At 39.6% G+C, this 15,134-nt stretch overlaps 1 protein-coding gene across 1 annotated transcript in view; it reads right to left on the reverse strand.

Moving 5' to 3' along the window:
- CSMD2 (CUB and Sushi multiple domains 2) overlaps nt 1-15,134 on the reverse strand; it is a 948,969-nt gene that overhangs the window by 548,537 nt on the left and 385,298 nt on the right. Inside the window, exons 4-5 of the mRNA XM_066586981.1 lie at nt 8,158-8,352; nt 6,513-6,720 (exon numbers count right to left, since the gene is read on the reverse strand). Coding sequence (XP_066443078.1) covers nt 6,513-6,720; nt 8,158-8,352 — 403 coding nt within the window. The remainder of the gene's footprint in view (nt 1-6,512; nt 6,721-8,157; nt 8,353-15,134) is intronic.

Consider the following 15,134-nt stretch of genomic DNA (forward strand, 5'->3'; position numbering starts at 1 on the left):
TCCTCCTTTCTTCAATACACATCGCTCAATGAGCGATATGTACTCAAAGTGAAAGTGGAAGTGTGTCTTCCTCCACGGGAGCCTGAGGGTCATGTGACCGCCGGGATTCCATGTTACAGCAGAGCTACAGGGTCATACTACAGCAGAGCTACAGGGTATACTGGACCCTGACCAGCTCTGCCAGTGACTAATGTCACTTCAGGGGTTGTTTTCTCTTATAACTGGGGCTCCTATGGATGCCCCAGCTACAGTGGGAAAGTATCCAATTAAAAAAAACCAAAGAACATATGAATGTCCCCCAGAGGTCTTGTATGACGTCATGGGGGACATAGATAGTAAAAAACACAATTACATAGATAAGTAAAACAAAATTACAGAATAAAACAACAATATATACATAAGAAAAGAAAGTAACCCAAAGCCGACGCCAACCAAAACCGTCGCTATAAGCGCCCTGTAATCCAAAACCATACATATTATATGTCAAAATGTCTAAAACAAAATGAGGAACCCATTACCATACTTTATTTTAGCGTAAATATTTAAATTTAAAAAATAACTCGAAATGATAAAGAAATCATTTTATTTTAGCTTTTAACCCCCAATAAAACTAAAAAACGGGTGGAAAAAAAGTCATTAAAAATGCAAAAATAATTTTGGTAGCTAGAGGAAAAAGAATAGGGCAGTAAAAATCCCTAAAAAGTGTCTGGTCCTTTAGGTACAAAACAGCCTGTTCCTTAAGGTGTTAAGAAAAAAGTGCGCTAAAGTGTTAGCCAGTGGATGCTAGCCTGATGAAGAGGTCCAACTAGCCCCGAAAGCTTGCACTGTTAACATCACTTTGTTAGTCATTAATAGGTATCACATCTACAAGGTTATTTTGTGCCTAAGTGCCTGTTTGTATATGCTTGCAACGTTTCGACCGTGAGGGAGGTCTTTGTCAAGTATACATACATAAATCACACACCACATATAACTATACCATGCCGGACTGCCATGCAGCCTAATCTAGGTATACACATGTGCTGCTATTATGTCTAATATAGCCCCACCTGCTATGGGATCTGCCACGCCAATGAGAAGAATTAAACTATTAGGGGTGTGGTGTATTGTGATTGGATCACAGGTATTCTGTTTGTATACTTATATGTGGTGTGTGATCTATGTATGTATGTATGCTTGACAAAGACCTCCCTCATGGTCGAAACGTCGCATGCATTTTAATTGAGTAAAATTAAGTCAACAACTTTTGAACTGCTTCTCCTGGATTGAACTCCTGAGTGCTGCATCTATTTGCTGATTCTGGATGATTTATGGAGGACCAAGGAGTCCGAGGCCTTGATTTGAGGAGCATGCACCTATATTGATCGCGTTCCCACGGTGTGGATTCATTTGGAGTACCGCTGACAACACTTTTCTACCTTGCTGTTTTTATATGCTTATGATATACCGTGCTTACTAATATATTTATACAAGAAGGCTTTCTATCCAAGAGTGATATTCCATTCACTATTGTAACCATTCGGATCATTTCCTTAGGCCTCCTGTCCAAGGGCAATTTCACTGCATTACCCGCAGCAATAATCCGCACAGGGGTAACACAATGCCGCGATTTTCCGTGATGAACCTATCATAATAATAGGTTCATAGCGGAAAATTGTGGTGACATTAGTGCTCCACCATGATCACCTGAGAAGAAGGGTTAAATGGAAATCAAGTACTTTACTTGAACCAAATTTTTATATATCAAGCTACCTGCATATCAAATGAATTAATGCAACACAAAATAGCTATACTTACTTTTAGATATTAGCGTTAATACTTCGTAGTAAAATCCATGATTAAAACACATACACACAAATATATCTTTAATTTTACAACAGATTTCCTCTTTGTCATACCCTTGCTGTTATGATATACTTGCATTGTGACTTAGAATAGAAAATGCCTTCGGGATTTGAGCCTATATTTAGCAGGTTCATATCTGTTGGTGTTCACACCGTGTATGTTATCTAGATTATTTCTTTATGAAGGATGCACATTTCAAGTGCAATAATTGGGGAATGTGATAATCTCTACACTATGTATCATTATAATTCACTAGACTGTGCAATGACAGTGCCTGCCTAAGGCCATATAATTATCACCTGCCATACCCTCTGCATATTAGCTTTATTTATATCTTCCAGTCAACTGGAAGAAACAGAACAAAACCTTTAAAGTGATGCATAGCTATTGTTCAGAATGACTTAAAGACCAATGTTCTTTCATTTTCAGGCTTTCTCAAGTCAAAAAACATGAAAGTTTTACCAAGGGAGATCTGACTTGAGCAGAAAAAAAGGCAATTCAGCAGATAACACACACTTGGGTCACCTAGATGTACGCTGCCGCAGAGTCTCTAATCCTTTGTTTTACATCTAAAAGTTGTTCAAGGCCACAAAACATTTAAAGTAGCCTTTTGTGTGTACGGTAACCTGAAAGTAAGGTGTGTGCATATAGAGAAACCGGTCCACACCATAGTTTTAAAGGCCCATTTACACATAACTATTGGCGCTCAAAAATCACTGAAACAAAGAATAGTGAGCTATAATCGAGGTATTATTGTACCTTGACACCACCGGAAGCTAGGGGTTTGAAAGGAAGAACGCCCCTCTCGCACCCCTAGCTCCCGATAGGGTAAAGGCAGGAAGGTCCTAGCAGGCGGTGGTTCTATTTCTGCCTGCTGTGGAGGGTTAGCCTGAGGGTTACAATACTTCTTAGGCTTACATTATTACCCGTAAATGCTGCCATGTTACCGCTGTAACATGCCAGCATTTACATGTCATAATGTAAGCCTAAGAAGTATAGTAACCATCAGGCTAACCCTCCACAGCAGGCAGAAATAGATCCACACAGTGCAGCATCTCACCTGAGTCCCTCCCGGCATTTTTGCCATGCTTCCCACCCGCCCGCCACCTCACCCCCCCGTTCCTGCCGCCGCCCCAGCCCTCTGCCTCACAGCTCTGTCCCTGCCACCTCCTCAGGCCTCCATCCCGGCCAGTGGCTGTGAGCTCTGTACAGTGCAGCGTCTAACCTGTGTCTTGCTCTGCATTTCTGCCATGCGTGCCACCCTGCCGCCGCCTCACACCTCCCTCCCTGCCGATGCCTCAGGCCTCCCTGCTCAGCGGCGCCTGTGAGCTCAGTGCCGGTGGCTGTATGTGTGGTCCTTGACGGGCATTCCCCTGCTCACAGCTGCCAAAGAAAAGGCATTCTGCCGGAAAAGCAGAGTAGGTTGCCTTTGGGCTCCCTGCTGCCCAGGTCAGGGGAAGCGACTTACAGCTGTGACAGCGGTACTGCACTGCTGGCAGCCACTCCATCGCTTTTCTATCAATTTTTAGTGCCCTTCCAGGACCTGGTGCCCAACAACTTGTGCAGCCAATTAGGTACAGGGGGCATCACCCTCCTGTCAATCTTGGCTCCACCAGGAATTCGTGCTGGCGTCAAGATACAATAATATCAGGAATGTGAAGCACTGAGCGAAAACTGAGCAAGAAGGGAACAATTCTCAGCGATGATCTAGTTGTGTAAACATTCTGCACGAGCATGGAAAAATAGCGGTGATGTTACTCGCTCATTTCAACGAGAATCGTCCTACGTAAAAGGGGCATAAGTGCTAATAACGTAAGAGCATATTTTATCCTCTAATTAAAATGTCAAAATCTTATCATAACGCATATACATTGTGCAAATATTCAAAAGCATTCTCATCCCAATATGTCACAGCATCCTTTATCATGATGGCTCATTGAAAAGATATACAATGGGCAACTAATTGATGAGTGTCTTTAAAGGTATGAGTTTGAAATAAAGAACAAAAGAAAACAACATTCTTTTCTTTTTATTCTATTGTTTGTACTATTTCTGGCTTGTTTTGCATCATTTATATAACCATAGTTTCCAATATATAATTGTTCTTGTTTCCTACAAAACTTCTCACGTAAACAACTTCTGTTTGTGAAAAGTACAACTGTGAATATTAAGTATCAATGCTTGTGCTTTTTGTTCTTTTACAGGTTTTAGCTGGTATGGTATGACAATAAGATGAGTGTTTAGGAATAGCCAATGGACATGGGAGGGAGTTCCTTGGTTAATATTCCAAATTACTCTATTTCCATTTTTCGTAATCTACGTATAATCTGACTGGCCATAGGATCAGGGTGACATAGATAGAATTGCAAGCTCAGGAAGAACAGTCTGTGCCAACAGTGTGGCCAGTAGGCTTTTGGGGATGAAGCCCACTTCCTGTTGTGATACCCCAGAAACTCAGAAGTGAGGGACATTCAATTCAGGAGACTTTCTGATTTGTTCTCAGACTTCTGCTCCATTGAGGAAGAAGAGGATCTCTACACCCTGGTGGAGGAAGAGGCAAACACAATGGCAACAGCAGCACAATATGTTACTGCCTATCATAGACTGAGAGGAGAGCAAAATGCCATGTACTTCTACGCCATCTGTCCCAGATGTGTTTCTAACCCCCATATTTTCAGCCCCAATCTCTCATCCCCATTTTTCCAGTGCTTTGGCAATACTAATGTTTAGTTGGTTCAGCCAGTGAAGCTTACTTAAATTTGAATTCAAACTGCATTAATCTTATTGTGCCAGAAATACGACACATCTTTTCACCTGTTCGTAACATATCCTATACCTCTTTCATCGAATCCCCATCCATCATGTATCACTTAATATGTTATGTCTTCACCTAAAACCATTACTCTCACACTATCTTATATTCTTGTAGATGCAGAGTCTATATCCTGCAATTTCCCATTACCACTAGCTTTTCGGTACATCCTTCAGTTGTTCTCTGATGTGGTTGTTTCAAGATGAAATATGTTTAATGCTCTCCACCTATCTTCACAGTTTGCACTCATGTACAGTATATTAGTCTTGAGGCCCTGACTACCTCATTTTTCCCATGTGTCTTACCTACGCATTTACTTTTTTCATGTATCATGTCTCTTGCCTATATTACTCATATATCACCTCCAGCTCTCCAATAAATTATGCGTATCCAGTTTATCTAGGTATTCACGTTTCCAGCTCTTTTAAGTGTCCTCTCTGGTTCTCTTATATTTAGTCTGATCTTCTACCCTTCCACATTTACCAAGTGCTCTAAACGAGCAAACAACTTTGTCTTGTATATATCTATGCATATGATATAAGCTAAAGAATATTTATACTAACATGAAAGAAGTTTAACATATCAGTCAAACATGTTCAGTAAATTTGATAATAGTCAAGTTGGTAGACATTTATTTATAAATTTGTTAACGTTGATTTCTTTGTATTGCTTGACTCGCTATGACTGGATTGAGAACCAGGTACCTTACTAAAAAATTTTGAATTCTTGCAATGCTGAGTGTCTACTATCTGAGGTTGTTAAGGGGAGGAAGTATATGTTATATATAGCAAAAATTAACACTGCAAGGGCAATATGAAGGTTGTTGGGTGCGCCATCCCCAGGTAGGGAACCCAGCCCACACCTGACTCCCTATAGAGGCCACATATATGAAAGCAACCTTACATCTAGGCATCCCTTTCTATTGAGAGTTAAGCTAGCATGGCTGCATCTCATATGTGGCTGCTATACGGGTTCTTTGTAGTCCTAGAGGTGAGCAGTTTGCACTCTATATTAGCTATATTGAAAGTGACTGCCAAGGCCATAGCTAGAAAATGCTGAGCTTCATAACAAACTTTTAATTTATGGGACTCTTTTTAGGTCACATACAATGGATATAAATGCAAAATAATTGATAAATAAATTGAACTGGCCTGGGCAGAGAGCATGGATGGTGAAGGCCCCCTGAGCTACCAAAGTAGTGGGAATATTAAGGCTTGTGCCTGTTATAGCTTCATTGAAGAGCTGTACAGAGCCAGGTAAGTTTTTTTTACTAAAACTTTATTATATAATTAAACTTTAGGAAGTAAGCTTGGTCTTCTCATATGAAAATAACTACATCCCTTCAAACTTGCATTATAGTATTGTATTCTGGCAGCTTCTCAACATAGGGCACTTGGTTATGCTTACAGCCTTCTTGTCTGTCAACCACCAGTTCTCGTTAGTCACTTCAGTAGGTCTTACAAACCCATACAAAAACGCATATCCGATTACAGAAACAATGGGTTTATAAAGGTGACATCTAACATTACGGACACCTTTTCAAACTATGTACAAGTGTAGCAAAGTTTAACTTGACAAAGACTTGCAGTTTCAATAGCTTTGCAATAGTTTTTGCTGTGCTAGATTAAGATAACTTGATGCAGCAAGTTATCTGGGTTGGGTGAAATTTGGCTACATCTGTAATAAGTGTTGAAAGATGTTTATTTCTGGAATACATCGGAGCATATCTTATGTCTTTGACTTTTGGAAGTAACACGTTTTGTGCACTTTACAAAATCTAAGTAATAATAGTATATGTTTTATAAGCTTTGAATTCCCAATCTACAATAGTTGTATAACATAAGTTTTCACCTACCAGAGAGATGTACCTTCTGTTCCTGTGACTTCCAGATAGTCATATGCATCTTCTAACTGAAAGTCTGTGAAGATCAAAGCAATTGTATCTCCAACCTCTGCAAGGATCGTCCATGTGCAGTCAGCATTGTTATTGTATTCCGATGGGAAATAAGGACTTGTGATGATTCCGCTTTGGCCTCTTAACGTTCCTCCACATGCATCATCCGCTAGAAAGAAATATATACATGCATTTTGAAAATGCTGTTTACAAAGTAAGATATTTTGCTTCCATAAAATCACTGTTTATACATGTTTTAATTCATGAAGAAACACAATAAATAGAATGATACCAGTTTTGAAGGAAGAAAGAAGGAAGAAGAAAGAGGAAAGAAGAAGGAAGATGAGAGAGGAAAGAAGAAAGAAGAAGGAAGAAGAAAGAAGAAAAAAAAGAAAGAAGGAGAAGAAAGAAGAAAAAGAAGAAAGAAGGAGAAGAAAGAAAAAGAAGAGGAAAGAAGGAGAAGAAAGAAGAAGAAGAAGAGGAAACTTGTTGGGACACATACAGTATGTCTTGGCATGCTCAACTAGTAGGGCTTGAACTGAAACCTGTCCTTTTTTGCCTTATGATGTAAATGTTTGCCTGCAATCTTCCCATCACAGTGTTGCCATGTGATCTGATGTCTCTAAACAGGGGTGTAATTTCAGATACTAACATTTTAGTAACACTGAATCCCCAGACATTGTAGTGTGAAGGCAGGTTGTACAAGTACTTAGTTCAGTTTCCTTAATATCCTCATGGGCAAATGAGGCGGAAATGGTGGGGGGTTGTGAGTCCCAGTGGTTGACATTTGCTTTAAAATGTGTATTCACAGCTCTATTGCACCCATTCATTGCAAGAAAACCTGATATTGCAGTATTATTACTGTTATATTGTGGCATCTTGTCATATTTATATCCTACTTTACATTTACAGCCTTAGCAGGCACATTGGATGTTACAATGTATGGTATCTAAAGAAAATGCATAATTCTTTATTCACAAGTGGTCCTATAGTGAGCTATTCAGCGACATGGCATAGAGGACAAAAAGCAGACAGAAAAAATGTTTTCTGTCAATTGCTTAATTGGAGGAAAACAAACGGAAGTACAAAGCGTAGAATTGCACATTAGAACGGTTGGAACATGACAGCGTTGATATGACTAAAAGGCGGGTGAATGTAATTAAATAGCAAAACATCGCTAACAGTTCTTCTAACTCCCTGGTTTATCAGGACAACTAACTCTGGTAAACAGTTTCCCTTTAGATGAGGATACAAGCTTTCCTTTTAAAGCTTACAATACGAAAAAACAAACACAAAAACAGCATACTGCATATCAAAATTCAGAGTTCAAATAACCCAATGTACCGATCCATGAAGAGAGCTGAAATCTATGAATATGTTTTGTGCAAATATGTTTTGGCAGTAGACAAACTAGTTAGATCAGCTTGAGTAGACCATTAAAAATGAATGTGATGACAGGAGGCACTGAGTGAAACTTATGCTGGACAGGAAAACATACAGTAACATACTGTCATTCCAGATAAAACATTGCTGACTTAAAAATTGCTTAAGCAAAATGACAGGACAGTGTTTTATAAATCAGAGCGACAAATATACAAGTACATACTTCTACAGGTGGGAAGAGGAAAGTCCCAAGAGGCACTGTTCTGGGAGCTTGATACGCAGGTTAGCAAGGCATGTCCTTCAAGCATATACCCTGCATTGCAGCTGTAGCGGACCTTATCCCCTACATTAAACGATGAGCCCTGTTGCAGGCCATTCTGTAGCCGTCCAGGATTTCCACATGTGTGGCTTGGCAAAACTGTAAAAACAGAAAATTATACAAAGCGTTACACAAAAAGTCAATCAGTTTTACATAAAACAAAGGACATTGAGAGGCTCTGAACAATTACATAAGCGCCAATAGCATTATCATTAGAGATGAGCGAGCATACTCGCTAAGGACAATTACTCGATCAAACATTGCCCTTAGTGAGCATCTCCCGGCTCGGAAGAAAAGGTTCGGCTGCTGGCGCGGGCGACAGGTGAGTCGCGGCAGTGAGCAGGGGGGAGTGGAGTGGAGAGAGGGAGAGAGAGATCTCCCCTCCGTTCCTCCCCGCTCTCCGCTATCGAGCAATTGCCCTTAGCGAGTATGCTCGCTCATCTCTAATTATCTTCATTACAGGCTTGTTCTGATATGTGGAAATACACCGTAGTCTCATGTAATGTGATAAAAAATTAATATAATATTATTGATATGATTGATTCAATTCTAATAAGGTCTAAAACCTCAAGAAATGAACATTAGCTGTTATATAACTAGATCTTGATGCATCTGTGTTATTTCTGATCTATATCTCTCAATTGCAATTGTTAGAATTGTTCCTTAAAGGGAACCTTAGATAATAGGTAACACTTGTCTGTGCTCCTGAATCCATACAGCATATGAAGCTACCAGAGTAGATTTACTATTGAGAATGTGCCAGTATTCTGGAAGAAATTATGCAAGAAAACTGTCCTACATGCCTAGCATCACATTTATGATATGTTTTAGACAGGTTTAGACACTTTTATTCACCAAGTCCAAGAAGGAGGCGTGTCTTCATATAAAAAGGGGTGTGACTTTCCAGATAAGGGGCGTGATATAAATGGGCTTTTTCCCACCAAAATTATGGCACTAAATCTGCCAGGAAACTAAACCAGCTAATAGTTGCCATAAAGTCAGACTAAACAGTCTAAAAATGTGACTTATCATCCAGCAGAGTCGCTGTGATAAATCTGGTACATTTTAAGACTGTAGAGTCTAAGTTTGCACTGTCTGATTGTTAGTCAGTATTAGTAAATCTGCCCAGGCATCTCTCTCTGTACCAGGCTTTACTGCCTTCTAAGACAAGAAGTAGATACAGAACCTGTCTGACAGATACTACTGTCAGCCATATTATCTATCAGGGTCAGTTTTACTATCACGCAGGGAGCCTTCACTCTTCCTCCAATTTGTTCTTGCAGATTGGCAATCTGAATAAAAAATATTCTCAGTTCTATTCCTTGTACTGTTTGCTGATATGGTTTATTTATTCTATGCATGTACAGATGTGGCATTCCTTAAAGTGACCCTCTGGTTTTGGAATAAAAGTCTGTAGCAGGACCAGAGGAGAGTGGAGTACGTTACCAGCAGTTATTGTTCTCTGCCATTCCCTCGATGTCCCTTTACAAACATCCAAAATTGACAACACAATTTTCAGTTTATCTAATGTGCATAGTGCATTGATAATATTCAACGACCAATGCACTATATCCGTTCTCTGATTGGTGAGAGCTGGTCACATGTTCAGATTGCAGTGCACAGTGTGCATCAGGTAGGTAAAAATTGCTGTAGACTAGAGATGAGCGAGTATACTCGCTAAGGCTAACTACTAGAGAGAGTAGTGCCTTAGCCAAGTATCTCCCCGCTCGTCTCTAAAGATTCGGCTGCTGGTGGCGGGCGGGGAGAGAGGGGAGGAACGGAGGGGAGATCTCTCTCTCCCACTCTCCCCCCCGCCCGCTCCCCCTGCTCACTCCCGCAACTCACCTGTCACCCGCACCGACAGCCGAATCTTTATAGACGAGCGTCAGATACTTCACTAAGGCACTACTCGCTCGAGTAGTTAGCCTTAGCAAGTATGCTCGCTCATCTCTACTGCAGATATTTTGGATGACTGCAAACAAGGATGGGAACAGGCAGATTTTGTGACTGCTTCATATATTTTTTGTCCTCTTGTGTCTCTCTTTTGCAGTTTTGTAAGCATTTTACTCTTTGTATTAAAGCTTAAAACTTTAAGTTTGGAGCACATATGTTTTAAGAAATTCATAGCATTAACTTTTTTGACTACTGCAGATCACTGTGTATGCTTAATGAGAACGTATTAGGTAGGTGGTGGCAACAAGTTGTGGATCTTGTGTGTGTGGACTGATTTGGGGTATGATTTATGCTCAATTAGCAACCTGAGTGAACACAATATTGGGAGGGTGGAAATAGAATAACTTCTTCAGCTGCACCCACATCACGTGTTGAGACACAGCAGGTTCTTATAAACTAAGCTGTTAATGGATTCTAGTATTCTAGTATGCAAGAATAGCTTCAGCAGAAGTGAACTCATGTTTTAATCTGCATCGTCCTTGGCCCAAAACTACTTTTGCTAATGTAATAATCATCCGTAATGTGTAAATATAAGTATGCTTTTTTTATGGACAGAAAGCTCTTGAGTATCTTTTAGCAGCCATGTACTGTGTCAGGAAATACAGAAAGTACATCATTGGAAGAATTCAAAAAGGCCAGTGATAATGAGAAAATATTAAAATCTATAAACATTACTTATACACTAAAACAACTGAACAACTAGAGATGACACATAGTCCAGCAACTTTAAAAGCCAATAGCAACATGAACGATCAACGTGACCTTGGGACCTCGATGTACAAATCTGGAAAAGGACATTGAATAAAAAGCTGTGAAAGAACTGATTAAATTGAAGGCTTACCAATGTCAGAGAAGGCAATCATTAACTTTTGACAATTGATCAACATCTTGTGTCTATCTGTAATGTGTCACAATTGTAAGCTCATGAAATAAAGTGATGATACCCAATATGTAATAAGCCCCGAAGAAGATTCAGTTGGATCTTGGTTAGGATCAGCAGCAAATCATTTATAGGAATAAATCAATAATACTTGAAACCATACAAGCAAACTATACTGCAGCTACTAACGCCCTTGAGTACATTTCACTAAGCTTTCCTTTAGTTCTCACTGCATTTTAATCCGCTCTAGTTTCCATGGTTTCCAAGAAGTAAATAATAACACAGAACTCAAACAATAATTCTTGTTTTTTTCAATCAAATACTTAAGCCTTTCCTAAAGTGTAAATATCACATCTCTAACTTTTAGAACTGCTACTTCTTTGAGCCGAAAGATAATTTAGCTATACTTCTAGAATCATTCTGCTCTACTCTATTGGAAATAATATATCTAGATTCAAATTCTAGATTCCTTCCCTTACAGAAAGTGATAAAAATCTGACTGATACATGGTTTTTCTTTAAACAGACGCAATGATTATCACTCAGAATTCTTTCAAGCGTCTGAAAATGAGTAATAATCGTTACATGTAAACAGGGGTATTGGGCACTTTTCATTTAAAGTATGGATTTCACTTCACATACATCCATCATTCAGATACTGAAAGACTGAGCAAATACATTCCATTTGAATGTATTTTGCTCATCTTTCAAAAGACTGGAAGAAGTTCTCTCCACAGCATGTTTACACTGGCTGGGAGAGAACAATGCAACTGCTGGCAGCCAAGAGGAGAACAATGCAGCTGTTTGTACAGCTGTGCATGTCTTTAAACACACACTGGGCTATGCAAACAACTCCTGGAGGTCCTTTTACATGCAAATGAAGAAGATAAAATGTTATTGGCCATTAACACTGTATGCAAAAAGATGCCTAAATTTTTCAATCTTTCAGTCCTTTGAAAGATTATTTTTGCATGTAAAAGTGCCTTAAGATACATAACAGGAAAATAACAACTTTTGAATATAAGCTATTATTTGTAAGGTTATCTTCAAACTAGTAAATACCACCACTGCTTGATGGACCCCACTTAAAATGGAGTTGGTCAAGTTTCGTTGTGGTGCACGTTTCTCTCTATGCATTGCTGTTCTTGTCAACTGTGACAAAATCAGTAACAAAGGCTAATAAACATATTTTCAGAAGGGTATACAACTGTATATATGTATGTAAGATATATAATTACAGTGCAGACATACACTACATATCCTCAGATATAGACACGACAAGCCATTGGTGGTTGTATTTTATTACATTGAGAGAAATATACCATTCAAACATATCACACCCATGGTAATTATGGGTATCCTTTCATATAATATACACAGACCAGCAAAATTTGTGAACATAACATTTGTATTAATCATTAAAAAAATATTAAAATATTGATAACATAGCCATGATGATAAAGATGTCCCCTAAGTTCATATGCACATCCATAGTGCCAATATAGTGCAATATTCACAATATCCTAGTTTTAAAAATATATCATATAGCACATAAGAAAGAAAATCCTAGAATAGCACTAATAAATGACCATCTATACAGACCACATTCCTCCTCAATGCACATTTTGCGTTTCGCTTTATCAGGGGTCTACCCCTGACGTAGGGGATGGCGAAATGAGTTTTAAGGTGTGATATCACTGTGGTATGCATAAATGGTCTATTATCAGTGCCATTAAGAGATTCTTTTCTTATGTATTATCTGATTATATTATAAAATTGCCCTATGAATACTCCAGGTTATATAAACACAATTCTAATTGTCGAAGGCAAAAATCCCCATAGGTAATATCCCTTAACATATAATCTTAATACTGTATTATTCAAAAAAGACAAAGACAACATCGAATGGTATTTAAAATAAAGGGGCAAATGGTGGTAGCAAATGAAATCAATTAGTACCGTGTGTAATTGTGCATATACACACTAAAACATAGGCCTGGATGGCCAACTTCCAAAAGCCTATGTGCAAATTAGTAGGTCAGCACCAGCAAAACCCTATTAAAATCTAATCTATAGTCCCACAGCCAACATGTTTCGCCTTGTGGCATCCTCAGGGGAAACAACAGCCAGGGCTATAGCTATAAATAAAAAAATGGGTTCTCTAGGAGAAAAAAATAATATGACTTTGGTAATTTGATAAAATTGTCTATAGCTATAGCCCTTGTTGTTGTTCCCCCTGAGGATGCCGCAAAGTGAAACATGCCGGGGTGGCTATAGATTAGATTTTAATAGGGTTTTGGTGGTGCTGACTTATTAATTTCCACATAGGTTTTTGGAAGTTGGCCATCCAGGCCTGTTTTAGTGTGTATATGCACATTTACACACATGATACTAATTGATGACTGCTGGTCACATTTCATTGCTACCACCATTTGCCCCTTTATTTTAAATACCATTCGATAATATCTGCCTTTTTTGAATAATAAAGTATTTAGATTATATTTTAGGGGATTTTATCAATGGGTATTTTTTGCACTTGGCAATTAGAATTACATTTTTTACACTGGGATATTATGAATATTGGACTATTTGGGTTACTTTGATCTATAGATTTATTTATGACCTTAGGATATCTTTATTATCATGGATAAGTTACCATTATTCTAATTGGTTTGTATCTATGCTTATTAATAATGATTAGAGATGAGCGAGCATACTCGTCCAAGCTTGATGCTCGTTCGAGTATTAGGGTGCTCGAGATGCTCATTACTCGAGACGAGCACCACGCGGTACTCGTCTCGATTAAACAAGCACTTACCATTGAATTCAATGGAGCCGGCAATACAGCCGGCTCCATTGGAAGCAATGGGCTGCCGGCGAGCGCGGGATGAATTGTCGGGAAGGGCTTAAATATATAAGCCCTTCCCTGCAATTCATCCAGAAATGTGTAAAAATAAAAAAAAAAATATACTCACCTTGTCCAGGCAGAACGATGTTAGCCCATTGAATTGAATGGAGCCGGCAATACAGCCGCCTCCATTGAAAGCAATGGGCTGCCGGCGATCGTGGGATGAATTGTCGGGAAGGGGTTAAATATATAAGCCCTTCCCTGCAATTCATCCAGAAATGTGTAAAAATAAAAAAAATATATACTCACCTTGTCCCGGCAGAACGATGTTAGCCCATTGAATTGAATGGAGCCGGCAATACAGCCGGCTCCATTGAAAGCAATGGGCTGCCGGCGATCGTGGGATGAATTGTCGGGAAGGGGTTAAATATATAAGCCCTTCCCTGCAATTCATCCAGAAATGTGTAAAAATAAAAAAAATATATATACTCACCTAGTCCCGGCAGACAAAGTTCAGCATGGCCAGCGGCAGTCCTCCTGAACTGCTCTGAACAGCTGTGAGTAGTATTCAGCAGCCGGGGATTTAAAATCCCCGCCTGCTGAATGAGCTGCCTCTAATTGGTCACAGCCTGACCAATCAGAGGCCGATCTCACTCACACACCATCCCGCAATCACCGGCAGCCCATTGCTTTCAATGGAGCCGGCTGTATTGCCGGCTCCATTGAATTCAATGGGCTATCATCGTTCTGCCGGGAGAAGGTGAGTATATATTTTTTTTTATTTTTACACATTTCTGGATGAATTGCAGGGAAGGGCTTATATATTTAAGCCCTTCCTGACAATTCATCCCGCAATCGCCGGCAGCCCATTGCTTTCAATGGAGCCGGCTGTATTGCCGGCTCCATTGACTTCAATGGGAAAACATCATTCTTCTCTGCCACAGCTGTTACAGCTGTGGCAGAGGAGAACGATCTTTATGCTGACAGTGTGGGGGGGGGTTTACTCTTGCCACTATTGTGGCTTAATAGTGGGACCTGGGAACTTGAGATGCAGCCCAACATGTAGCCCCTCGCCTGCCCTATCCGTTTCTGTGTCGTTCCCATCACTTTCTTGAATTTCCCATGTTTTCACAAAGGAAAACCTTAGCGAGCATCGGCGATATACAAAAATGCTCGAGTCGCCCATTGACTTCAATGGGGT

This window comes from Eleutherodactylus coqui, chromosome 1 (assembly GCF_035609145.1).
Source record: "Eleutherodactylus coqui strain aEleCoq1 chromosome 1, aEleCoq1.hap1, whole genome shotgun sequence".
NCBI classification, from domain to species: Eukaryota; Metazoa; Chordata; class Amphibia; order Anura; family Eleutherodactylidae; genus Eleutherodactylus; species Eleutherodactylus coqui.